Source organism: Pseudorasbora parva, chromosome 8 (assembly GCF_024679245.1).
Source record: "Pseudorasbora parva isolate DD20220531a chromosome 8, ASM2467924v1, whole genome shotgun sequence".
NCBI lineage: Eukaryota > Metazoa > Chordata > Actinopteri > Cypriniformes > Gobionidae > Pseudorasbora > Pseudorasbora parva.
In genome coordinates this window covers 11,828,459-11,854,830 of record NC_090179.1, presented here as the reverse complement: position 1 = coordinate 11,854,830, position 26,372 = coordinate 11,828,459, and the positions used below count along the sequence as shown (strand labels likewise).

General features: G+C 45.1%; 1 protein-coding gene and 1 non-coding gene across 2 annotated transcripts; one reads left to right on the top strand and one right to left on the bottom strand.

The window, feature by feature from the left end:
• Positions 1-7,234: 7,234 nt before the first annotated feature.
• On the bottom strand, positions 7,235-7,309 carry trnaa-agc (transfer RNA alanine (anticodon AGC)). The gene has a single exon. It is a non-coding gene; the product is annotated as a tRNA-Ala (tRNA).
• A 6,861-nt stretch (positions 7,310-14,170) lies between these two features.
• Positions 14,171-15,160, top strand: LOC137085019 (olfactory receptor 8A1-like). Its single transcript, XM_067451573.1, has one exon. It carries the CDS (start codon positions 14,171-14,173, stop codon positions 15,158-15,160), a length of 990 nt encoding a protein of 329 aa, XP_067307674.1.
• The last annotated feature ends 11,212 nt before the right edge of the window (positions 15,161-26,372 follow it).

The window sequence follows — 26,372 nt, the reverse complement described above, 5'->3', positions numbered from 1 at the left end:
AAAGTGGTGGTTGAGTGAGCTCTTAATGCATAGTACTGCACGTCTATTGCGGTCTCAAAATTCCAGCCTGTTAACTCTTTCCCCGCCAGCATTTTAAAAAAAAAGTTGCCCAGGGTTTTTGACAATTTTCACAAAAATGTAATAGCCAATAGAATATTTTGTTTATAAATATCTGAGCATGCAATATATCAAAACAAAGAACTGACCCTCTTCTTCCTTTTTTATCAACACTTGAATATGGGTAGGTTTCATAAAAAAAGCACAATTTTGAACAAAATGCTGAGAAAATCACATTTTTGTGAAAGACTGTTTCCAGATCAGATTCAGAGCGACGATCAAGTGCAGATGGAGGAGATTGAGTCCATCAACACTCCTAATGCTTGCACAGTCATGTAGCTCGTCCTGGGTCCACATTTCAATCAGTAACATTAGGCAGTTTTGATTAATATGCTGTTTATTGATGATGATCAGGTTATTTTTCATATGCATATGATTATATGCGATCGTTCATTTCACTGCATCTTACTTGCATGTGTTTTGATCAGGAGATTCAGTACTCTCTTTCAGAAGATGCGCAATAGCGCCCCCTAGCGTCCGTCAGTGAAAACACGGAAACACTGGAAGCGTTGTCTCACAAATAATGGAAATTTCCGTGTTTGGCGGGGAAAGAGTAAATAATACCTAGGATATCACAATCAACTGCTGGCTGTCGACTCTTTTCCTCTTTAGTATGTTAGTCTTTCCAACATTGTTCAGGAAGCAGACACACTCCGTCAGTTTAAATCTAGACTAAAACACATCTCTTTACAATGGCTTGAATATATAACATTATCAATTTATATTATTCAAATTAGTTAAATGATTGTTTAGGCTGCATTACCTAGGTCACCTGGAATTGGAAACACTTCCCATATCACCTGATGTGCTCATTACAACACACATTTCCATGCAACCAGCTTGTAAAAGTGCATGTACCATTATATGACCCCTTTAAAGCCACTACTTCATTGTACATGAAGTGGCTTTAGTGGCAGTAACTCTACTTTGTTTGTGCAGCACCCACAAGAGTGTCACCACATTTTCAGCCCATGGTCAGACCCGTTTTTTTTGGGCAGGCCCTTGAAACAGATGTCCAGGCATGCTGTTGTATTCACAGATACCATGCACAACAGATGCAGTGTCAGGGGTTTTGACAGAACCTCAACTTTATTGGAACATCAACTGCCTCAAGCTGCTGGCAGAACGTATTGCACTCAGCCGATCAAAAAGCCACTACAGGGCAAGAACATATTGGTCCGTTTGGACATCAACCAACAAGGTGGTCTACACTCCTGTTGCAGCTAACCCACCATCTCCTCCTCTTGAGTCAGAAGCATCTGAGGTTGCTTTGGGCCATTCATGTGTGTTCAATGTGCATTTCTCCCAGTGAACCTACTCGTTGTGCAAAGTCAGGGAGGACGAGGAGCAGGTCTTGTGGCCCAATAGGCAGAAGAGATCATGAGGCTTACACATGGCACTAGAAAGGGCCAGCTTAATAATATTGAGAATAGGGCCTTCTGCTACAGGTACTGTAACAATTCTACTGGGTTAGATACAATCATATTTTTTTCTAGCTGTAAAGCACTGCAATTGTTTTTGAGGGACAATATTGAGGCAGAGTCATAAAAAATTGGCAAAGCTTATACACTTACAATTGTATTGCTCATGCATTCAGTTTCCTCAGTGAGTCATTTCTACAAAACTGTGATGGCATATTTAGATCAGGTGATAATTAGTTTAACTTTTTATTTGATAATCTAACCACTGTACTAAATAGAAACCTTGGAATTTTATTTTATTTTTATTTATTTTTGGGGTATTTCTTTGGGTTTGTATAGATGTTTAGCCATGGAAGCTTTTAGAGCCTTTTATAGTTGGACATATTCTCTTTCCATGTGATACTAAAGACCTCTAAATGAGTTGACCTCTAAACGAGTTGTGCTTTAGGTTACATGGTCTCCAAATCATCAAGGTGCTAATTTGCATAAACCATGTGATCATGGGCCTTGTCATAAATACAGCCCCATCCTTCAAATTTCATTTAAATTTCTCAGCAGAAAGCCTTCAAACTGATACTTGCTAGACACACGAGGAATTGTAAGTTTTTAAAAGATACATTTTAAAGATAATTAAATGATCGATTTAAAGCTATGAATGTAGAGGTTTCTGTATATTTATTCTGTCTTTTGTGATTATTGTATATATAATTCTGAGAAATGTTATTGTGAGAAATGCTGCAAAATATTGTGAATAATTGTTTTTCTCTGTTTCAGTAGCATTTCTTTAACCTTGTTTTTCTTCTGTTGTTAATGTTATTACAGGGCCATGCTGCAAAGTACAATGCAAAATATTTCCTTCACACTGGATGCATATAACAAAATACATGACTTGAAATATGTGTTTGTTGTTGCGCTGTGTTTACTTTTCCCAGTCATCATCATTGGTAATGGGCTGATCATCTGTGTAGTATGTCTTGAAAGAAAACTGCATACGCCAATGTATATCTTTATCTGCAATTTGGCATGTATAAATTTATATGGTGGCACAACAGTTGCACCTTTTGTTATAAATAGTTTCTTGATGGAGAATTATCAAATTACATGGATTTCTTGTCTTGTGCAAATCTACTTTATATATACCTATGTTAGTTGTGATATAACAAATCTAACACTTATGTCTTATGACCGATATATATCTATATGTTATCCTTTACAGTATGAAAAAATAGTCACTCCCACAAAGGTGATTTTGGGTATTATATTCACTTGGCTTTTTCCCTTTTTCAGAGTGACCATCTCTCTCTCATTTACAGCAAAAATGGACATTTGTGGCGTTATCATTGAAAAAGTATATTGTGATAATTACTCAGTAGTGAAACTATCATGCTCTGATATTTCATATTACAACATACATAGCATAATAATAATTTTCTTTGTGGTTGTATTTCCATTTTTTATAATTATTTACACGTATTTAAGAATCATATTAATCTGTTTGACACTGTCAAAGAGAGGACGAGCCAAACTCTTTAGTACTTGTGTCCCACATCTAATGGCTTTATTTAACTTTATTATTGGGACTTCTTTTGAAGTTTTGCAAAGCCGATTTGATATGAGACATGTACCCTACATAGTTCGTGTAATACTATCTTTGTATTTTCTTATTCTTTCCCCGTTAATAAACCCAATCCTTTACGGGATGGGAACTCGAGCAATAAGGGAATCTATAATGAAAATGCTTTGTAATAAGTTTTACCAAAGGCAAGCTGTTGTAAGATGTGTAACTTAAGATACTTTTTTATGGGGGTGGTTCAAAATATGAATGTAGAGTTTTGTATCTTTGTAAAATTTGAGTTTGTTAGCAACCATGTTTTGCCAAGTATACCATCTAATTGTCACTACCATATGAAACAGTTGCCTTGATAAACTGAACTACATTTTATAGAGCAAATAAAGTCTATGTCACCGTCGCCTTTGGCTTGCTCAGTGGGACACTTAAATTTCAACTATATTACCTATCTGCCCGCATTGACACTATATGAAAATTGAAATTAGCTGGATGATACATTTTTTCCCTTCCTTCTTTAGGCACTGTTTATCTGTCATTAATAAAGCTGATAGCAAGTATTTAAACAAACTGAGTATACAATATTTATGTAAAACCTTGAAAATATTATTTGTGTAGAGTTGTACAAGGAATGACAACTGACCTATATTAACTTGTAATTACCAATTAAGTACATTTAACAACAATTGTCATAAATGTTCACTAAGGTTAATATTTTTAAATGTTTATCAGCATGTTTCTTTCTTTTTTTAAATAATGTATACTAGTGGTTTTCAATCCTGGTCCTAGGGACCCACTGTTCTGCACATTTTGTACATTTTGTACATTTTCCTTATTTAATATCAGCTCATTTGGCAAAAACTAAATGAACTGAACTAAGTGAGTCATATAAGAGAAACATACAGTACTAGATCTGCATATTGGTGGGTCCCAAGGAACAGGATTGAAAACCACTGATGTATAGAACCTCATATCATGAAGTGTATTGTGTGTAAGTGACATTTATTAACATTGTATTATTAAACACACACACACACACACACACACACACACACACACATATATATATATATATATATATATATATATATATATATATATATATATATATATATATATATATATATATATATATATATCCATGTTAAATGTATAAAAAAAGTATTAAGCAGTGGAAGAAATGCCACTACAACAGAGGTCCATGTCATGTTTTGGTGTTGATCTATTGGATTTGACCGCTATTCACACAACAATAAATAAGCTATACACACTTTGATGCACGACATACTTGATTTAATTTGGCTGTTAGAATAATGTACGTTTTTTTTATTATTATTATTGGGTTGCAAAATATGCATCTTTAATGGTTTTCTAAAAAACAATGTGTATTTTGTATATTAGACAAGACGTGAACAAAATCTCCAAATTGAAACTCTTACACTCACTTGAAGTGGCTCATTTAGCCCGACAAAAATAAAGACACATAAACTGTGATGGAAACATATTTACAGAAGACACTCCTGAAATGATTAGTAATGCACAGATGTGGATTTAGCAATTAGATGCCTAGGCATCAGAAATATGGCTGATCATTCTGAAATGTGTTGTTCTAAAATTCCAAAATACTGACAAATTCTAAAATACTGTTTTTCCCATGTTTTGTCTGTTACTATATCATAAGAGAAAACAATAATTAGGCCTATCAGTTTCAGCTACAAAGATGAAGTTGACATTGCTGACTCATATAAGCAGAGATGCACCTATAGTTAAATGCACTGTTCATATGTATTACATTTCAAGTAGACAGATCTTTCTCATGTATGTAAGGCAAGTAGCCTATATGCTGAGTTTTGGTTCATTTTTGAGACGTGTTTTAGTTCACAGAGATGCTGTTTGTTTTCTTTATTTTACAAATCCTAACATTCTGTTGTTATTTTGAGTTTACACAAATAAAATATTCAGCTTCAAACCATGTATTACTAGCCTGACAAGCCAGACCCACATCAAAATGTTTGCTCTGGAAACTCACCATTGACAGGGCTCAATCCGAGGGGTGGGATAAACGGCTGTCTTTCAAACTCCCTCTGCACGCGATAGGATAGCGCTACAACCAACCAGAGCAACGAAGGTGAAACAGAGCTTGTTGATAGATTAAACATTTGCCATATCTGGTCGGCAAAACTCCAAACACTTCTTCCCTTTTAAAGAATGACTTCAGTGCCGTTCTTTGTTATTTTCTCTGAGAAAAGCTTAACTCCAAGTCTTCCAGAGTCGTGATCAAAGCTGATTCTTGATTTCGCCAGTTTCTGTTTACCAGAAGCACGCAAACGCAACTCGGCCGTTGTCATTATGGCCCCGCCCACCAACTCTATACACAATGTGATTGGCCCGCCAAGAGTTTGGCTGTAATAATGGTCGTAATGTGAGGAAGGAAGAGGACACGGGGGTCGGCTGGACGGTTGATGCTTCTTTATTTATTCTCTCAATATTCAAGGCACACTCCGTAGTGTGGAGATTCTTTCAAACTCAAAACAATAGCGATCACTTCCGGGTCGGCACTTCCTGCTTCCGGTTTCTCAGTCTCTGTTCGGGCATCAAACCGTCCATCTCTCTCTCTCTCCCTGTCCTCTGGTTCCGCTGGCGTTTTATCCCCTCTCCGCGCTCATTACTGGAACAAGAGACAGGTGTTATTAATCTGCGTCCAACCCACTCACTTACCGCTCGTCCTGCGGCCCTCTCTCCCGCTGCAGACCTCGCTGAACCACGCCCCCCTTGCCACATTGGCGTTTACAGCTCAGAAGTGTATTGAAAGTTGCTAGACGACACTTGCGGGCAGATTAGATTTGCTGCCGCTAGTGTGCGTCTAGTTTTCTAGGCTAATGTATTCCTAGTGTATGACCAAAAATGATGGCGTATTTTAAGTGCTCGCACCAGCCCCTCCATGTCATGCAGGAAAGTGCATGCAAAACACTCTGCAACACTTGGATATGTGCACGTTAACGTTAGAGCAAGTGACCATGCAAGACGAATCATGGAGCCCATTGCTTGAGAGAGAGTTAATTGTGTTGTTGGACATTTAATTTGTGTTTTTGGATGTTTTATATTAATTGGGGCTTAAAAAGCAGCTATACCTATTTGGCCATGAGGCAACCTACATATACCATATCTGCTCTCACCCTCAGTGCAAATAACTGGCTAGAGTTTACTCGAATTCCATATGAATATCAAAGGCTACGTTGAGAAAATTGTGTGCAACCTGGAGGAACTGTCCGATGCTCCCATCCAAGACATGTAAACTGACATCAGCCCTGGCTGATAAGGCTTATACAAGCAACACCTTGGTCACAACATTGAGCCCCCTACAGGAAGGTGACAGCCTGTCCCTCAGACTGATGTTAAGCCCTTCTAATGTCCATCAAAGCAGCCCTGATTTGGAGGGAACAGGTCTTAACTCAATATCTCTGAGTTTCTCAGAGAAAAAAAATATCATCCAGAGATTCAGAGAATCTAGAACAATCTCTGTGCGTAAGGGTCAAGGCTGGAAAACCATACTGGAAAAATACAGGAATACTACTGTAATGCAAATCACAACATAGACTCATGAATACTTCGAGAAAACATTGTCGGTGAACACAATCCACTGTTTCATTCACTGTTGCCGGGTAAAACTATATAGGTAAAAAAAGAAGCCATATCTAAACATGATCCAGAGAATAGCCTCTGGGCCAAGACTCATTTGAAATGGACTGTGGGAAAGTGGAAAACTGTTCTGTGGACAGACAAATCAAAATTTGAAGTCATGTCATCCGGACTAAAGACGACAAGGACAACCAAAGTTCAGCGCTCAGTTCAGAAGCCTGCATCTCTGATGCTATGGGGTTGCATAAGTACATGTGACATAGAACGTGAAAAGGCACAATCTATACTAAAAGCTATATCTAAGTTCTAGAACAACATATGCTCCCATCCCAATGTCGTCTTTTTCAGGGAAGACCTAGCATTTTCCAACATAAATAAGCCAGACCAAACACTGCATCATTTACATTTACATTTACATTTAGCAGACGCTTTTATCCAAAGCGACTTACATTGCATTCAAGGTTCACATTATTGCATTATTGTCAGTTCTTGCTTTCCCTGGGAATCGAACCCATGACCTTGGCGTTGCTAGCGCCATGCTCTACTGGTTGAGCTACAGGAAAGCCCAAAACATCATGGCTGTGTAGAAAAAGGATCTGGGAACTGAAATGGCTAGCCTGCAATCCAGATCTTTCACCCACAGAAAACATTTGGTGCATCATAAAGAGGAAGATGCGACAAAGAAGACCTAAGACAGTTGAGCAACTAAAAGCCTGTATTAAACAAGAATGGGACAACATTCCTATTTCTAAACTTGAGCAACTTGTCTCCTCAGTCCCCAGATGTTTGCAGACTGTTAGAAAAAGAAGAGGGGACTTACAACAAGCTAACGTTACCAAACTATAATCACTAAAACATCGGACTTGTGGAAAAATACATCTGTATCATATTTTTTTTGTCTTTGGTGATGTATTAATGACTCACATTGCCTGTATCAAAAGATGAATAATGTCATCCAATGTTTTAAGTGAATAAAATAGACTTGACCTTATGGGAGTTCCACGACTACTGAACAACTATTGTGGCCAGCCCACTGTTGGTGAGCCCACTGTGTGTGTGTGTGTGTGTGTGTGTGTGTGTGTGTGTGTGTGTGTGTGTGTGTGTGTGTAAAAAAATGTCGTAAAATAATGGTAATCTACTGCAGCTGTGATTGCCAGCAATTTACTGTTCATTTACAGCCCTCTACTGTTTATATAAAGCTCTCCTTTTTTTGCAGTATGTTACTGTAATAATCCCCTCAAAGGTATCTTTTCATTTGGAAAACTGATCGCTTCAAACAGTTCTCATTTTAATACAAGTATTTATATGGTGTTTGTAAACTTGTTTCATTTGAGTCATTTCACACTTGTAAGGTGTAGTAGTGAAAGAATTCAGAAACATGACTTTAACTTCAATCTTTGCAGTTCATTGTGAGCAATAGCACACACGTATGTGATAAATTACTCAACAAACAGCTAATAACTTCATCAGCAAGCACAGTCACTGCCGGATAATAAAGCATTAGGCAGCATATCATCAATGTTTCTCTGCTCATCCCGGACTGAAGCACAGACTCTACTCTTCAGCACAATGGTAACCCACAAAACGAATGAATTCAACTAAAAGATCTCTTCTATATAATCTTGTGCAACAACACATAAACACAGGTCATTTTAATATTTACTTTCCTTATCAGTTACTGACTTTGCACAACTTTTTTCTATTAATTTGCACTAAAATTCAGGGAAAATATCTTGATTCATCTGGTAAATCTGACTGTTACGTTGTACAGTATATTACTGTTTTTCCTTGATTTAACGGTAATCTACTGGGAGCTCTGGTTGCTTTTCCGTAAATGAATTTATAGTTGCTTATTGTTAACTTGCGTCTTCATCTGTGGGTTTTTTTTCATTTAACCCCTTTAACCCTTTTAACCCCACCGCAAAATCTTTAGTTTTAAATGAACACTGAAGAGTTTACACACCACAGTGTTACAGTACCAATGAACATTGGCGTGCGTTCTTTGCATATCGCATCCCGCCCCGCTGCGCGGGTATAAAGCAGAAGAGATCGCCACGGACTGTTGTCATTCACTTCAGAGCCGAGCGGCGTTGATGAAGCACTGACTGCCTTCTATCTAGCGAGAGAGAGAGAGAAAGCGAGTGCCGGGGGAAATTGCTTGTGTTGGCCTGACAGCACAAGGCAGTGCGACCGCGATCTTACTGCTGCTGGGAGAGCTGCTGTTTTCACAGCAAACTGAGAAACTGAGCATATTGCACTACACACACCACACACAGTTGGTTCGGTGGGCGTGTTCCTTTTCTGGTGAGAGCAGAAACAGGCTGCACACAAAACCTGTTATTCTGCCGCGGTCGATCCCTGGGTGCTTCAGCACTAAAAGAGCAAATTTTCCTCACAAAAAGAGCTACACGGGTGACGTGCCGTTCTTTTTCAGGATGTCTTTCCACCCGTGTGTTTCTGGATGCGGTCGTTCCCTGTCGCCCGCTGACGGTCAAAAGCGTTGTATCACGTGTCTGGGCTTAGAGCACGCTGAGGCAGCGTTTGTGGATAGCTCGTGTTCTCACTACGGGAACATGACTATCTCGGCACTTAGGTTGAGACTTGCCTACCTTCGGGAAAGTGGAGTCCCCCTACCTATAGCTAGATTTAGGTCTATTCCTGCCCAGCAGAATAGACCTACTTTGACGGATGGCCGGGGTGACCTGAGGATCAAGATTAGGGAAAACCCGTTGAGTGAACCTCTGCCGCAACCAGTGGTGCTTCCGGAGGATCCTGTCGGCCCTACATATGCGCGGCCGATGGTGTCCTTTGGGGCACCCGCGGACGAGCAGATGTCGATCGCTGCATCGGAGGGGGAGTTTCAGTCCTCTGGGGATGAAGATTCGGCTAAACTGCCTCCCTCTGGGAGAGTGGCAACGGTCGGGCTTGACTGGAACCCTCCACCATGTCCCGAACCTTCTAGGTTGGACGATTGGTTTCTCGGGGCGGGCCGCGCTGGTTCTCAGCGTCCCGCCCCGGTGCCTTTCTTCCCGGAGGTGCATGAGGAGCTGACTAGGTCGTGGAAAGCACCGTTTAGCGCCCACGGGTGACCTGGTGGCTTCTCCCTCCTCACTACCCTTGACGGCGGGCAGGCCAGGGGGTATGAGGGTCTCCCGCCGGTGAAGCGGGCCGTCACGAAGCAACTGTGTCCGACGTCCGCATCTAGCTAGCGCGGGGACCCGAAGCTCCCGTCCAGGGCCTGTAGAGTCTCTTCCGGTCTGACCGCGAAGGCCTACAGGTCCTGTGGCCAGGCCGCGTCCGCCCTGCATGCCATGGCATTGCTTCAGGTGCAGCAAGTACAGGACATGAACAAGGGTAGACCAGGTCCAGAGCTCCTCCAGGAGCTCCGGACGGCAACGGACCTCGCCCTACGGGCGACGAAAACTGCTGCCCATACTATTTGCCAGGCGATGTTCACCTTGGTGGTCCAGGAGCAGCATCTTTGGCTCAACCTGGCCGATATGAGGGAGACCGATAAGACACGGCTCCTGGACTCCCCTATTTTGTCGACTGGGCGTAGGCGCGGAGCCGGCCACGGGAAGGCCGCCCAACCTGCTCAGGCCGCTGCCAAGCCAGGTGGCAAGCACCATCATAAGAAACCCTGAGACGGGCCACCCAGAGATGGAGGATCCTGCTCGACAGGAAGTGGCAGCAGCACCACTTTCTCCCCTTCCTCCCCCCTCCCTTGTGACAATTACATCTGTCCCAAATGTACCCAAAACTTCACAAAAAGAGCAGTTTTCAAAATCTCTGGGTGCCAAGAGAGTGCACTTGGCGGTGTTCGACGCTCCCATGCATTGTCACCCTCAGACGCCTCTCCAATTGCTCAGCGGAAGCAGGTAAGTGTTGCCATGCGCACGCAGACCCCACCACGGGCCGCCTCAGCGCCGTCCAGGTTGGGTCCCTGCATGCCGCTGCACTGCCCCGCTGCGGGTACGTCTGTGGTGCCGTTGGTCCCGCTGGTGAAGTCACTGGGGTCCTCCAGCTGATATGAAGACTGGCTTTTACAGCCCGTACTTCATTGTACCCAAGAAAAGCGGTAGGTTACGACTGATCTTGGATCTGCGGTTTTTGAACCGGTCCCTGCACAGGCTACCATTCAGAATGCTAACGCAGAAATGCATCTTCAGGTGCATCCTTCCCCAAGATTGGTTTGCAGCGATCGACCTGAAGGAGGCGTACTTTCATGTCTCGATTCTCCCTCCACACAGAAAGTTTCTACGCTTTGCGTTCGACGAACGAGCATATCAGTACAAGGTCCTACCCTTCGAGCTCTCCCTGTCGCCCCATGTCTTCACGAAAGTCGTGGAGGCGGCCATTGCTCCCATGAGAGAGCGTGGTGTTTGCATCCTCAACTACCTCGACGAGTGGCTGATTCTAGCTCAGTCACGAGAGCAGTTGTGCGAACACAGGGACCTGGTGCTCAAGCACCTCAGCCAGTTGGGGATTCGGGTCAACTGGGAGAAGAGCAAACTTTACCAAACGCAGAGGATCTCTTTTATCGGTATGGAGTGTGATTCTGTCGCCCTGACAGCGTGCCTCACTGAGGAGCGCGTCCAGTCGGTGTTGAACTGCTTGAATTCATTCAAACGCAGGACAGCGGTCCCACTGAAACAATTTCAGAGGCTCCTGGGGCATATGGCATCCGTGGCGGGGGTCACGCCACTCAGGTTGCTCCATATGAGACCGCTTCAACGCTGGCTACACGATCGAGTCCCGAGGTGGGCGTGGCACAGCGGATCCCTCCGTGCCGCCAAACCTTCAGCCGGTTGTCGGACCCTGTGTTTCTAAGGGCGGGGGTGCCCCTAGAACAGGTATCCAGGCATGCGATTGTCTCCACGGATGCCTCATCCACCGGCTGGGGTGCCACGTACAACAGGCTTGCAGTTTCAGGTCTGTGGACGGGGCCTCAACTGCAATGGCACATCAACTGCCTAGAGTTGTTAGCAGTTCATCTTGCCCTGAGCCACTTCAAGACGCCGCTCCAGGGCAAGCACGTTCTGGTCCGTACAGACAGCATGGCGGTTGTAGCGTACATCAACAAACAGGATGGTCTACGCTCCCGTCGCATGTCACAACTCGCCCGCCACCTCCTGTTATGGAGTCAGAAGTATCTGAGGGCACGTCGTGCCACTCATATTCCGGGCCTGCTCAATCATGCGTCCGACGAGCTTTCACGACAGCCAGTGCTTCCGGGAGAGTGGAGACTCCATCCCCAGGTGGTCCAGCTGATTTGGGATCACTTCGGGGGGGCACAGGTAGACCTGTTTACCGTCGCGGACACGGCCCATTGCCAGTTGTTTTTTTCCCTGACCGAGGGGACCCTCGGCACGGATGCGCTGGCACACAGCTGGCCCTGGGGCTTACGCAAATATGCGTTTCCCCCAGTGAGCCTTCTTGCACAGACACTGTGCAAGGTCAGGGAGGACGAGGAGCAGGTCCTGTTGGTGGCGCTATACTGGCCCAACACGACATGGTTCTCGGAACTAGTGCTCCTTGCGACAGCACCTCCTTGGCCCATTCCTCTGAGGAAGGACCTCCTGACTCAGAGACGGGGCACCCTCTGGCACCCGCGTCCAGACCTCTGGAAACTCCATGTCTGGTCCCTGGACGGGACGCGGAGGTTATAGGTGGCCGTGGTAGACACCATCAGTTCCGCTAGAGTTCCCTCTACGGGGCACCTCTATGCGTTGAAGTGGAACCTGTTCGTCGACTGGTGCTCTTCTCATCGAAAAGACCCCTGAAGATGTTCGGTCGGGGCCGTGCTTTCCTTTCTACTGGACGGGTGTGAGAGAAGGCTGTCTCCCTCCACCCTCAAGGTGTATGTGGCCGCAATCGCTGCCCATCACGAACTAGTAGAAGGTAAGTCTTTGGGGAAGCACGACCTGATCGTCAGGTTCCTGAGGGGTGCGAGGAGATTAAATCCCCTCTATACCTTCTTGGGACCTGTCTCTGGTGCTCAGTGCACTTCAGAGACCTCCCTTTGAGCCTTTGTAGTCTAGTTTGTAGAGTTAAAAATTCTGTCTCTAAAGACGGTACTCCTGACGGCATTGGCCTCTATCAAGAGGGTAGGGGACCTGCAGGCATTTTCGGTCGACGAATCATGCCTGGAATTCCGGATACGTGCCCAAGGTTCCCACCACTCCCTTCCAGGACCAGGTGGTGAGCCTGCAAGTGCTGCCTCCGAAGGAGGTAGACCCAGCCCTGGCTTTTCTCTGTCCTGTCCGAGCACTTTGGACTTATGTAGGCAGAACGCAAAGCTTTAGGACCTCAGAGCAGCTCTTCGTCTGTTACAGAGGACAGCAGAAGGGAAAGGCTGTCTCCAAGCAGAGGATGGCCCACTGGATAGCGGATGCCATTGTCTTGGTGTATGAGTCCAAAGACGTGCCCTGCCCGCTCGGGATTAGAGCCCACTCCACCAGGGGTGTAGCCTCTTCCTGGGCGCTGCCTCGTGGCGCCTCGCTGACAGATATTTGTAGAGCTGCGGGCTGGTCGACACCCAACACGTTCGCTAGATTTTATAGCCTATGTGTAGAACCGGTATCTTCCCGTGTGCTCCCTTCTCATAGTCGGTAGCACCAAAGAGCCCGTTCTAGTGTCGGCTTGCTGCGCCACTGCCTTCCTCATGGAACGGATACGTGCACCCAGTATGGGGAACCCTGTCGAGTCCTCCTCAACCCAGGGCAGTCAGACGTGGCTGAGCATCTGACGCCAGGTCTAACACTCGTATGCATTGTGGAACTTGTGTTAGGCTGGTTTCCAAATGTAGTGACCCCTACGCCGAATCCCATATGTGTTTTCTCCACTTTACGGCTCCCTATGGCGAGCCCGTGTCTTTCCCTTATTTTCAAAGTTTATGAGCCCAACTAAATCAAACACTGATCACTATAATGGTAATGTCAGAAAAAAGAATAAAACAACATCTGTTACTTCTCAATAAGAGCTTGTAGTTGTCTGACAGAGATAAAGTCTGGTTAGTAATGTGTGAAGCTGGTAATGCTATTTGTGGAGTTGTTTAATCTCAAAATGTATATATATATATATATATATAAACAAACCTGATTCCAAAAAAGTTGGGACACTGTACAATTTGTGAATAAAAAATAATGCAATCATTTACAAATCTCATAAAATTATATTGCATTGTTTTTACCCTAATATTATTATTTAGTTGAAAAAAAAAAAAAAAAAAAAAAAAAACCTACTGGAGGTGGGCCTTGTAGAATAAAGAAGTATAAAGCTAAAGCAGCTCAGATCCTCAGAAGACAAGAGAGTCTGTAAACAGTTGGTAAATAGATAGAGTCTCAGAATATAATCCTTCAGTTAATGCTGTATACTACGTATTTGTTCTACAGTGAAATGCCTTTCTTTCTCTTCAACAGGCAAAATGAGTCTTCCAAATTTGAACATCACTCTGATTTTTACCAGTTATGGACCACCTGGTGCACTTAATTATGGAGTTTTCGTAATCTCACTTGCAGTCTATTTTACAACTGTTTTTGCAAATGTAACACTGATGCTGGTAATCTGCTTGGACACAGCTCTCCATAAACCGATGTACATATTTTTATTCAACCTGGCTATTAATGGACTAATCGGATCATCTGCTGTACTTCCTAAAATAATGGAGAATCTTGTCGATGATATAAAAGATATACTGTATACTGACTGTATTTTGCAAGTATTTTTTATTACTGTTTATGCAACATGTGCGTATGCAATACTGACACTTATGGCATATGACAGGTATGTTTCAATTTGCAAGCCTCTACAATATCACACTATCATGACTCCATCTAAAATCAGAATTCTGCTCTTTATTGTGTACTGTGTTCCCATCTGCTCTCTAGCTGTACAAGTGTATCTTACATTGAGGTTGCCTTTGTGCAGGTATACAGTAAACAAGTTGTTTTGTGACAATTTGGCCATTGTTAATCTCTCCTGTGCCAAAAATACCTGGGAAGATCTGTATGGCATATTTCTGGTACTTGCTTTTGTTGTTCTACCTCTAATCTGTGTCATTTTATCATATGTGCAGATATTATTTGTCTCGTTGAAGGCATCAGTAAATGCCCGAAAGAAGGCTCTAAAAACATGCACACCACACTTGATTACTTTTATTAATTTTTCATTGGCCTCTCTTTTTTCTGTGATATACAATCGACTTAATTTCAGTCTTTCGAAAGAAGTCAATGTGTTTATGTCAGTTCATTTTATTTTAATCCCTCCACTTCTACATCCACTTATTTATGGAATGAAAACAAAGGAGATCAGCAATAGCCTTACAAAAATAATACAAAGAAAAATACATGCACTTGGTTTTAATTTAAAGACTGAACAAAGGTGTAATGAGGCACTTTCTATTTCTGCTAAATAAATGGCATAGCCTATATGAACACATTTGAATGTCTTGTATTACATTTTGTACATTGCTTCATGGAGTTAGAGGGGAAACCTGAAATTGTGTATGTGTAACTGATGTTACATAACTTTTTTACATTGGTCTAATGCAAATAATCCACTTTAAATTTAAACCTTAAATTTCAGAACATATAGTGTTCCCTGCTATTTATGAATTTGAACATTTAATCATTTTGATGTTGCAGCCATTTTATAAAAGGTAAGTTTCATAAAAAAGGACACATTTCAAACAAAAAGTTGAGGAATATAGTATATATACTTTACCTTTTCTAAAATGTATTTAAAAATACATTTATTTTATGCTAAACATATAACTACAAATACATTTACATCTACTTAATATAAATACCCTGCAACTATACTTTTAGTATACTAAATTGGTATACTTAAAGTCTGCTAAATTGGAACAATTTTGTAATAAATGTACTTTAGTTATACATAAATATTGCTGAGGTACAATTAAAGATATACTTAAGTATATTTGAAAGTGCTAAAGTGGAACTCTTCCAAGTACACTTTAAATATATTGTCTTTGAATTATACATTGATCATATTATCCTTAATAATAGTAATAATAAAACATGTTCTAGGCTTAATATTAAGAAATATGCACTGTGCAATAAAGAAGAACTCCAAATAAAGTTTAATTATAATATTTATATAAGTACGTCTCAAGCAATATGTCAGTACATATATCAATGGATTTGTAGTAATGTAGCTTTTTTGTATGTAGCTCATAACTTTTACTTGACGTATAATATTTTTTTTTTAGTTGCATAGATAGCTATTTTCTTCTTGCTGTGTAATTTTTTTTAAAATTCTTAATATATTTCAATCATGTAATATTCTGCAGAAGAGCTAAATGAATCTTGCTGCTTCTCGCGAGAAGTGGATCTCGGTGATCCACAGCGTGTGATTGGCTGTTCACTGCTGATGTCACCTGAACTGCTGATGTCACCTGGGACCAACAAAGCCTGAATAGATTGGTTTGGTTTTGTCAACTCAAAACTAATCCTGTAACCCTGAGTTTGTTAATCTACCATCATGGTACAGGCCCCAGGTCTCTTGTTTCACCATGTAATCATTGCATTCTCACCTCCTCAACACCTCAAGAGCTTACTTATGCTTTTATGGACTCTAAATTTGAGATGCCCTCAGTGAATATGCTCTAACCCTAACTGAAGAAAATAAACAGTTGGACTGTCTTACTGTTGGTTGAACCAGAAGTTGACACTATGCTTGATCTATGTTTCGAACAAAAAGCCAAAAAGCCAATGCCATAACACTTGCCAACAATTGACTGTGCTGTACTTTTGCTAAACAACTGAACTCATGCACACACACACACACACACACACACACACACACACACACACACACACACACACACACACACACACACACACACACACACACACACACACACACACACACACACACACACACACACACACACACACAAATCCTCCCCTCAAAAAATTAGGACAGAAGTGGTTGAAAGTGAACAAAAGAGACCAGGTATCGAGTTCGCAGTTCAATTTCTCATGACACTCCGTGCTGGAGCACGTATTGTTTTCAGACCCTTACCCTCTTTCCAGCTATGTGAATGCTTCACTTTGCGTGTCAGAATGTTGAAACCCAGACCACTAATTTATGGGTTTATGGAAGTTCAAGCCAATTTACTAAAACTAATAGTATATAAGCCTATAGACTACATATTACATTATTCTGACATATAAACAGTATAAAATACATACAAATAATTGTACTTGCAGCCATTTACTTGCATCAAACAACTCTGCTGGTATATAATTAGTATTATTATAATTGTTCAATTTAATTTATTGTCACATATGTAAATTATATTATCAAAAAGCTGAACATTTAGCATTGTCAGGCTTTTATTTGTGCTGAATGGATAAAAAGAGGGTGCTGCCGAACAATCAGAAAAAAATCTTAAAAGATTCAAGAGGCTTCATTTAGATAGCCCAGGTCACAAGCCTGATTTGGGTCAGTTAATCAATTAACTGATCTGGACCACACTCCTCCCACCAACATTCTGCTCTCATTTGTCTTTCCATGAACCATGCTGTGCCCTCATTGCCACACTCTGGCCCAGCTCTGGCTGACAGGATATATTGCAGACAGGAGGCCAGCAGTGCCAGCCTGAGGCCACATTCTGGCCAAGACTAGTTGTTATGTGGAATGTTCTAGATGTTCAAAGAGATGAGACCACCTTGGGTCATATGTCCTGGGCAGGTCCAGCTCTAGGACCATTCTAATCAGCAGTGTTTGAAGCATTTGCATATCACTGCCAGCAGGTCAATCTGACGCATTTTCTTTTTCTTCTTTGTTGTCCTGATGGCTTATACTTATACTTATACTTATATATACAGTGGAAGTCAAACAAACTACCAACACATACCAAGAGAGTGTCATGGCATTTTTTTAATTTTATTTTTTTTTAAATTGAGAAAATATTTCACCCAAAGTCTGTGATAGAGTATTTTGTGAGTATTCCTTGTGTATTTTGAGGAGAGATGTGTTCCAAAAACAAATTGCAATCTGTACATACAGAGGCCTTACAAATGTGCTCTACATTGTAAATGTTCTCTGCATAAAAACTACCATTTAAAAATGGTACCGCTCAAATAAATATGCATGTGGCTATGGCAAAAAATATAAATAAATAAATAAATAAATAAATAAATAAATAAATAAATAAATAAATAAATAAAAACCTCTCCCGACATTAACATGACTCCCTACAAATTGAGAAATCAATGGTAAGTGGTCTCTTTTTTTCCAGAGGCGTGTATTTTAAAATGGCAGTTTTCATTTAAATAGATTCAGTCAGGTCATGTTTTCAGTATAGCTAACTTATTGTTCTAAACTGAATAACTGTATAACTACTTTAAATTGTGAGTTCCTTGGGAATGTTACAGATGCAAAACACTTTTCACACCAGCATTAAATCACAATGTTCTCTGAAAGACTTGAAGATCTGATGATGATGTTTAGAGCTGATAACTGAATATATTATGTGTCAACTAAGTGTAATCTCTTTTTTGCTAGCATAAACAACATGTTTTCCCATTACTTGACCATAATCACTCTTGAGATCTAATTATTACATCAAGGTAATCAAAAGTGGTGGTTTGAACCCTTGTGAAAACATCACTCTGAACGTGTCCTTCTGCTTTTGGACATAAAAAAATCCCAGTGGTGTGGGAATAAGTTCAACTAAATGTATAATTACTCAAAAATATACACAGGGGAATAATATGACACTGTGGACTAATGACCAGTTGCTTGGTAACATCTACAACATCTTGATCCTGAACTTTTTTTTTTTTTTGACTTGTTGCTGTGTGACCAATGGCAATGTGTATGTTTGCATATGAAAAAATGGGAGGCTGAGTTGTGACGACCAATTAGCCCCATAACAATAATCACTTATCCCTGAGGAATATTGCACCATATTGCATCGTAGAAGTACACTAATGTACATTGAGGCTCCAATGGACTAATGACCAGAAGCAAACATGTTTACTACTGATGTATGACATCTTTACTTTTAAGGTTGTGGATTTAGGCTCTGTTGTAAGTCAAACAAAAACATAAAAAATGTGGGTCTTTCTGTGGCAATTCAAATATATTGCCACAATACCACAACAATAGCCTACTCAGACATATTGTCTTGCTGCTGGGCCAGTATGTTAAACATTAGTGAAGGATGTGTAAGCTTAAAATTAAAGGTTCAGTTAAGACTTTATACTATAAAAGTAGACAGTAGCCTCTACATTTTTTATATATATTAATAGGCTATATACAAATAGCGAGATTTTCATTTATTGTCACATTAATCAAATGAGTATTGTTTAATTAGCTGATATTTAAAGTGTTACATAATATTTTTATGCTTTAACAACAACATCATCAATTTATATATGGGTAGGTTTAGGGTAGATAGGGTTAGTATTAGGGGATAGAATATACATTTTGTACAGTATAAAAACTATTACGCCTATGGAGAGTCCCTGTAAACCACATTTGAGATCATGTGGCAGGGCGGTGCCTCTTGAAGTGTCTCTTTCTCTGACCAGATCACGCAATCACAATTTTGCCATGGCCATGTTTTCGCAATAAGGACATGAGCCACCTACAAAAGTGGTCTCGACCCAAACACATAAGACATCATGGCCACCCGAAGATGAGGGATATCGACCACACCAAGAAATACTCTCCATCTATGCTTGCTCTTTTAGATGAAAACTAGCTATTTTAGCTTGCTGTAGCGCCAAAACAAGCTCAGTGCACTTATCTGTGCATAAGTGTATAGGCCGTGCAATGTGCTGTAGAATTCATATTCCTAGACAGGTGAATAAAATGATGTACCTCCTTTTATACCCATTTGTCCAAGATAGTGGCGTATTTGTCGCTAATTCTTATTGACCTCTTTTCAAAGTATCACAGGTGTTTGAGGCACCCAAATCTGACCCTTAGTGTCAGTGACCCTTAGTTGTGTGTGCTCAACACAACATTTAAGCAGTTGACAGATAGGGAACTCCCTTATATATCACAGAAAACAAAAGGTTCCTGCTGTAGAGGGGCATCTGCCTATAATCTTCTAGGTCCAGCTTAGAAAATATTTTATATACACTTTGCAGTTCTTCCCTTGTTGGGAGCAAAGTACTTTTTCAGAAATAATTGCCTTATTGACTCGACGCAAATACCCACTGATGTACAGGACCCACAAAATGTACAGGGCATACTAAAATGTACCTAGTGTGTACACTAGGGTGAACCCCAACTCAATGAACAACCTGAATGAGCTATGCTGAATAAAACTGACCCCTGTATCCAATTGCAGTAGAATACACACATATAATTCGGTATCTCAGTACAATTTTGGAAGTTATGTTATGGATAATAGTGGGCGGGGACTGATTGGTGCGTGTCTGTAGTTGATTTAGGTGTCTGTAGGAGCGTGTCTGCAATTTATATTCTATTCTAATCCTTTAATTAATTTAACAAAACAAACAGGCAGCTAATTGTCCAGCTTCCTCGCTCATTTCAAGGATGTCTTCGGAAAACGAGCCTGGGATGCTTCCATTGGTGAGCATTTGTATCATTTGAAAAAAAATAATCAATCAATCAATCAACTTTATTTATATAGTGCTTTTACAATGACAATTATTTCAAAGCAGCTTCACAGTGTTAAACCGGACAATATTGCAACAAAATTTTATTTGGCTAGTTTGATTTGGATAGTTTATAGAATTAAATATGACTTAATTAATTACATTTATTTGTATATTTAGTTGAATAACTTGTATCATAATTTTAGTGGTCCTAACTGAGCAAGCCAAGCCAAAGGCGACAACAGTGGCAAGGAAACAAAACTCCATCAGGGCATGATGGAGAAAAATAAACCTTGAGAGAAACCAGACTCAGTCGGGGTACCAGTTCCCTTTCGTTCAGTCACTCCGACGTAACGTCAGTGACTGACGAATGGGGGTTTCGCCTAGAAGCCAATCATCTTCGAGATCTTAGAAAGCGCCCAATGGCAGTGCCAATGCCATGGGCATGCGAAATTTGCATGCGTAACTCCGCCTACCCACCTGGGTATATAAGGAAGTAGCTGGCATGAATCGCATTATGTTTCTGCTTCGGAGCCAAGAGCATCTCTTCACTCCGGCAAGCCTGAATTCTGAAGTCCTCTCTTCAGTCTTCGAGACGAGCGGTTCTCCAGGGTGTTGGTGTAACGGCGCGTTCCAGCGATCTCACATTGCCTGCCTGCTGATCTGTGCAGTGATCTGCAACAGCTGTGTGTGTTTTCCCAGGGCGCTTCGGCACTCTGCAGAGCTTCCTCTCACAAAAAGAGCTTGCGTGTGGCACGTCTTTTTCAAGACGGGTTGCCCGCGCACTTCCGGGTACGGTCGATATCTGTTGCTGTCTTTGGGACGCATTCACTGCTCGACGTGTTTGGGCCCAGCACGTTCGGACAGTGTTTGTGGATGTGCTGTGTTCCCTCTGTGGGAACATGACCATTGCGATGTTGTGGTCGAGACTCAATGATCTCTGTAAAGAGAGAGAGTCCCCTCTGACACACCCCGATCTACCATCCCCGAGAGAGGTGGTACTTTGGCTGGTGGCCAGGGTGACCTGAGGGCGGTGCTGTGGTATTAAGGACCCCGACGATCATTCCTCGGGCCACTCCCGCCCTCTTGCACATCGCTTCCAGTGAGTGTTGGACTGAAGCAGCGGGACCGTCTGCTGACGCCCCGTTCGTTTCGTTCATACTCCAGATAGCGGCGAGAGGTCGATTGCCGCATCTCAAGGTGGGCTAGAGTCCTTTGGGGATGACGATTCGGCTATGCTCCGCCTCCGGGTGTGGTAGCACTGTAGAATCTGACCTAGAGTTGACAGCCATGTTATCTCGGGCAGCCGCGAGCCTCGGGCTGGTGTGAATCTCCACCCTGTCACGAGTGCTCGCGGTTGGGCGATTGTTTTTTGGGGGTGGCACCCGACAGCTGCGGGCCCCGCCCCCAATGCCATTTCGCTCCCGAGATGCATGAGGAGTGCACGCGGTCCGGGAGATCTCCGGGTCTTCCCGCGACCGTTTGGTGGCCTCCTCCGCCTTCTCTGCCCTCGAGGGGTCGCGGCCTAAGGGTACATTGGGGTCCCTCCCCCTCAGTCAGGTGCTCTGTTGCGCACTACGGTGTCCACTGAGTGCTTTGACTTGACGCGGTGAGGCTATCCTAAGCGCCCTCCCAAGCCTGCTGGCTCGTCTACTTCGGTGGCGTAGTCCAGCAGTGCTATGGGGTAAGCTGCCGCCCCGATGCGTATGCACGAGGACAGAGCTGATCCAGGGCGTACGAGCCCCCTCGCAGAGCAGACCCCAGTGGAACGCGAGTCCTTCCCTGGTCTCCTCTGTCAGGGCGCAGTCGTTACCAGTGCCTCGACACCGGGCCGCTATGCCACCCGAGTCCGGGCCGGTAACACTGCCTCGAGAAAGGCGTGCCGCCACCGATCCCGCCCAGCACGGCATAGGTGACCACACACCCCCTGGGTCAGGAGATGTCCACAGCTGTGGTCCGGGAAAGACAACTGGCCTTACTTGGTCGATGTGGGATGGCTGAGTGAGCCCGCCTCCTCAGCTCGCCCATATCCCAGGCCGGCCTTATCGGCGGCACGGTCAGGGACTGCGCCCAACAGTTCTTGGCTGTCCCCAGAGGCAGACTGGGGCCATCTGCCCCGGCGGCCTGCTGCTGCACCTAAGCGCCGCCGGCACAGTTGCCTCAGCCTCCTCGCCGCCAGGGCGAATTCCTGCGACCCCCTCCCGCGTGGCCACAGCAGCAGCCTTCACCCTGGCCACACCACAGGGCGCGCTGCAGGAAGCCGTCCCAGTCCGCGCCAGCCCCGCAGCCTGCTGAAAATAAGGCCAGCAGCGCTCCGGACGCGGACAGCTCTGGGATGGGCAGTTCTTTCATGGGACGGTGGCAGGTCCGCCCCTTCCCCCGGTGGAGGGCCGGGGGAGAATCCTTTGTCCAGCTGCTGGCCCACGGGTCAGCAGCAACCTTTGCAAGATAGAACTGATTAACCCATCCCTGAGCACCCAGAGACCGGTGACGGCAGTGTGCGCCGCCCCCGGGCCACGCCGCTCTCGTCCCTCTCTGTCGCCAGCCCCCTCTCAGAGCAGACCCCAGTGGAACGCGAGTCCTTCCCTGGTCTCCTCTGTCAGGGCGCAGCTGTTACTGCCGCCCCGACACCGGGCCGGTAACGCTGCCTCGCAGCCCCACCGAGGGTACGCCGGTGCTCCGCGTGACCCCGTTGGTACACTCCCTGGGAGCGTGGCTACAGCTGCCGGGACTGTCCCGCTGGGTCGCACGGACCATCCGGCTCGGCTACGCGATTCAGTTCGCGCGAGCTCCTCCCCGCTTCCGGGGTGTCCGGTACACCATGGTGGGGTCCAATGCCCCAGTCATGTGTGCGGAGATCGCGACCCTACTGGCGAAGGGTGCGGTCGAGCTCGTCCCTCCAGCCGAGATGAAGTCCGGCTTCTACAGCCCTTACTTCATTGTACCGAAGTAATCCGGTGGGTTACGACCGATCCTGGACCTTCGCGTCCTGAACCGATCCCTGTACAGGCTTCCGTTCAGGATGTTGACTGCGAAATGCCTTGTCGAATGCGTTCGTCCATGCGACTGGTTTGCAGCGATCGACCTGAAGGACGCGTACTTCCATGTGTCCATCCTTCCGCGACACAGACCGTTCCTACTGTTTGCGTTCGAAGGGCAGGCATATCAGTATGCCGTACTACCATTCGGGCTAGCTCTGTCCCCTCGCGTCTTCACAAAGATTGTCGAGGCAGCCCTTGCGCCACTCAGGCAACAAGGGGTTCGCATCCTGAACTATCTCGACGACTGGCTCATACTGGGCCACTCTCGGGACTGGGTGTGCGAACACAGAGACCTGGTTCTCCACCACTTAGCTCGTTTGGGCCTTCGGGTCAACTGGGAGAAGAGCAAACTCTGCCCAGTGCAGAGGATCTCTTTTCTCGGTATAGAGATCGACTCGGTCGCCATGTGCGCGCAGCTTACCGGCTTGCGCGCGCAGTCACTGCTGACTTGCCTCAGGCAGATAGAGAGCAAGAGTGCGGTTCCACTGAAACTATTTCAGAGGCTCCTGGGGCATATGGCATCTGCAGCCGCGGTGACGCCGCTCGGATTGCTTCATATGAGACTGCTTCAGCACTGGCTTCGCGATCGAGTCCTGAGATGGGCATGGCAGTCTGGCACGCTCCTGGTCCCAGTGACTCAGGCCTGCAGACAGACACTCACCCAGTGGTCGAACCTCAGCTTTCTACGGGCAGGTGTGCCCTTAGAACGAGTTTCCCGGCATGTTGTTGTGTCAACAGATGCGTCCACCACGGGTTGGGGTGCCATGTGCAATGGACATGCAGCCGCCAGCTCTTGGTCAGAGAGCCAGAGCCGCCTGCATATCAATTGCCTCGAGTTGCTGGCAGTTCGGTTCGCCTTGCACCGCTTCCTAGCGTTGTTGAAGGGCCAACACGTTCTGGTCAGATCAGACAACACGGCCGTAGTAGCGTACATCAACCACCAGGGCGGTCTACGCTCCCGCCGCATGTCTCAACTCGCCCGCCATCTCATCTTATGGAGTCAGAAGCGCCTGAGGTCCCTTCGTGCTGTCCATATCCCGGGGATCCTGAACCGTGCAGCCGACGAGCTCTCACGGGTTCAGCCTATCCCTGGGGAGTGGAGACTCCATCCCCAGTCGGTCCAGCTGATCTGGGATCAGTTCGGGGACGCACAGGTAGATCTGTTTGCCTCCCACGACTCGTCCCATTGCAGCCTGTACTTTTCCCTGACCGAGGGCACGCTCGGCACGGACGCACTGGCGCACAGCTGGCCGCAGGGCCTACGCAAGTATGCGTTTCCCCCAGTGAGCCTTCTTGCACGTGTTCTGTGCAAGGTCAGGGAGGACAAGGAGCAGGTCATCTTGGTCGCCCCGTACTGGCACGGCCGGACCTGGTTCCCAGAACTAGTTCTCCTTGCGACAGCCCCTCCCTGGCCGATTCCTCTGAGACAGGATCTACTCTCTCAGAGACGGGGCACCCTGTGGCACCCGCGTCCCGATCTTGGAACCTCCACGTGTGGCTCCTGGACGGGACGCGGCAGGTTTGAGTACCCTACCACCTCCGGTGGTGGCTACCATCACTTCCGCTCGGGCCGAGTCCACGAGACGGGCCTATGCGTTGAAGTGGAACCTCTTCGTCAATTGGTGCTCTTCTCGCCAAGAAGACCCCTGGAAGTGCCCGATCGGGTCTGTGCTCTCTTTCCTCCAGGAAGGGTTGGACCGAAGGCTGTCTCCATCCACCCTGAAGGTTTATGTGGCCGCTATTGCCGCCTACCATGACCTCTTGGACGGGAAAACGGTAAGTAAGCACGACCTGGTCATCAGGTTCCTGAGGGGTGCGAGGAGACTACATCCTCCTCGTGCTCCTCTCGTACCCTCTTGGGACCTCTCAGTAGTTCTAAGTGCTCTGCAGAGGGCCCCATTTGAGCCTTTGTGGTCAGTAGATGTTAAGTTCTTGTCTATGAAGACAGCGCTCCTGACCGCATTGGCCTCCATCAAGAGGGTAGGGGACCTGCAGGCATTTTCGGTTGACGAAGCGTGCCTGGAATTCGGGCCGGCTGACTCTCACGTGATCCTGAGACCCCGGCCTGGATATGTGCCCAAGGTTCCCACCACTCCGTTTAGAGACCAGGTGGTGAACCTGCAAGTGCTGCCTTTGGAGGAGGCAGACCCAGCCTTGGCATTGCTCTGTCCAGTACGCGCCCTTCGCGCTTACGTAGACAGGACGCAGTGTTGCAGGACCTCAGACCAGCTCTTTGTCTGTGATGGTGGGAAGCTGAAAGGGAAGGCTCTCTCAAAGCAAAGGCTGTCTCACTGGATAGTGGACACCATTGTTTTGGCTTACCAGCAGCAGGGACGCCCATGTCCCCTTGGGGTCAGGGCCCATTCCACCCGGAGTGTGGCCTCCTCTTGGGCTTTAGCACATGGCGCTCCACTGACAGACATCTGCAGAGCTGCAGGCTGGGCGACACCAAACACATTCGCCAGGTTTTATAACCTCCGAGTGGAGCCTGTATCCGACTATGTACTCGCCTCTACAAGTGGCCGGTAATGGATTGGCTCAGGTGTCTTCGCTTGCTCGCCATTCCACTCCACGGACTGGATACGTGCGATATTCTTCTCAGGTGAGTTCCCCGAGAGCCCTGAGCTCCTCCAGCACTGACGACGCCGACGCCAGTAAGTCTGCCCTTAGCCCAGACACTCGTGTCCGACCAGGTGCCCCATGTGCATGGTTCCCCTCCGGCGACCCCCACATGTGTATTTCCACCGTAAGCCTACCTGAGCTGGTGTATTCCCTTGGCAACCTTGCCACCCCCTGGGGTTAAAAATCCACCTGCGGCTGGTACCCCAGTGATCTTCCGTATGCAGCCCCCCGGGGTCATACGTGTATTCCTAAGTCCTCCCTACGGGCAGGCATCTTGGCGCATATCTCCTCCTGGAATATGCCTCCCAGTGTACCTTGGTATTCCTGCGTTAAGTAGAGGCCTTTGACCGTCCTAACTGGC

What these genes read in the sequence shown, in the direction of transcription:
- LOC137085019 (XM_067451573.1), top strand. Translation starts at nt 14,171, where the DNA reads ATGAGTCTTCCAAATTTGAACATCACTCTGATTTTTACCAGTTATGGA.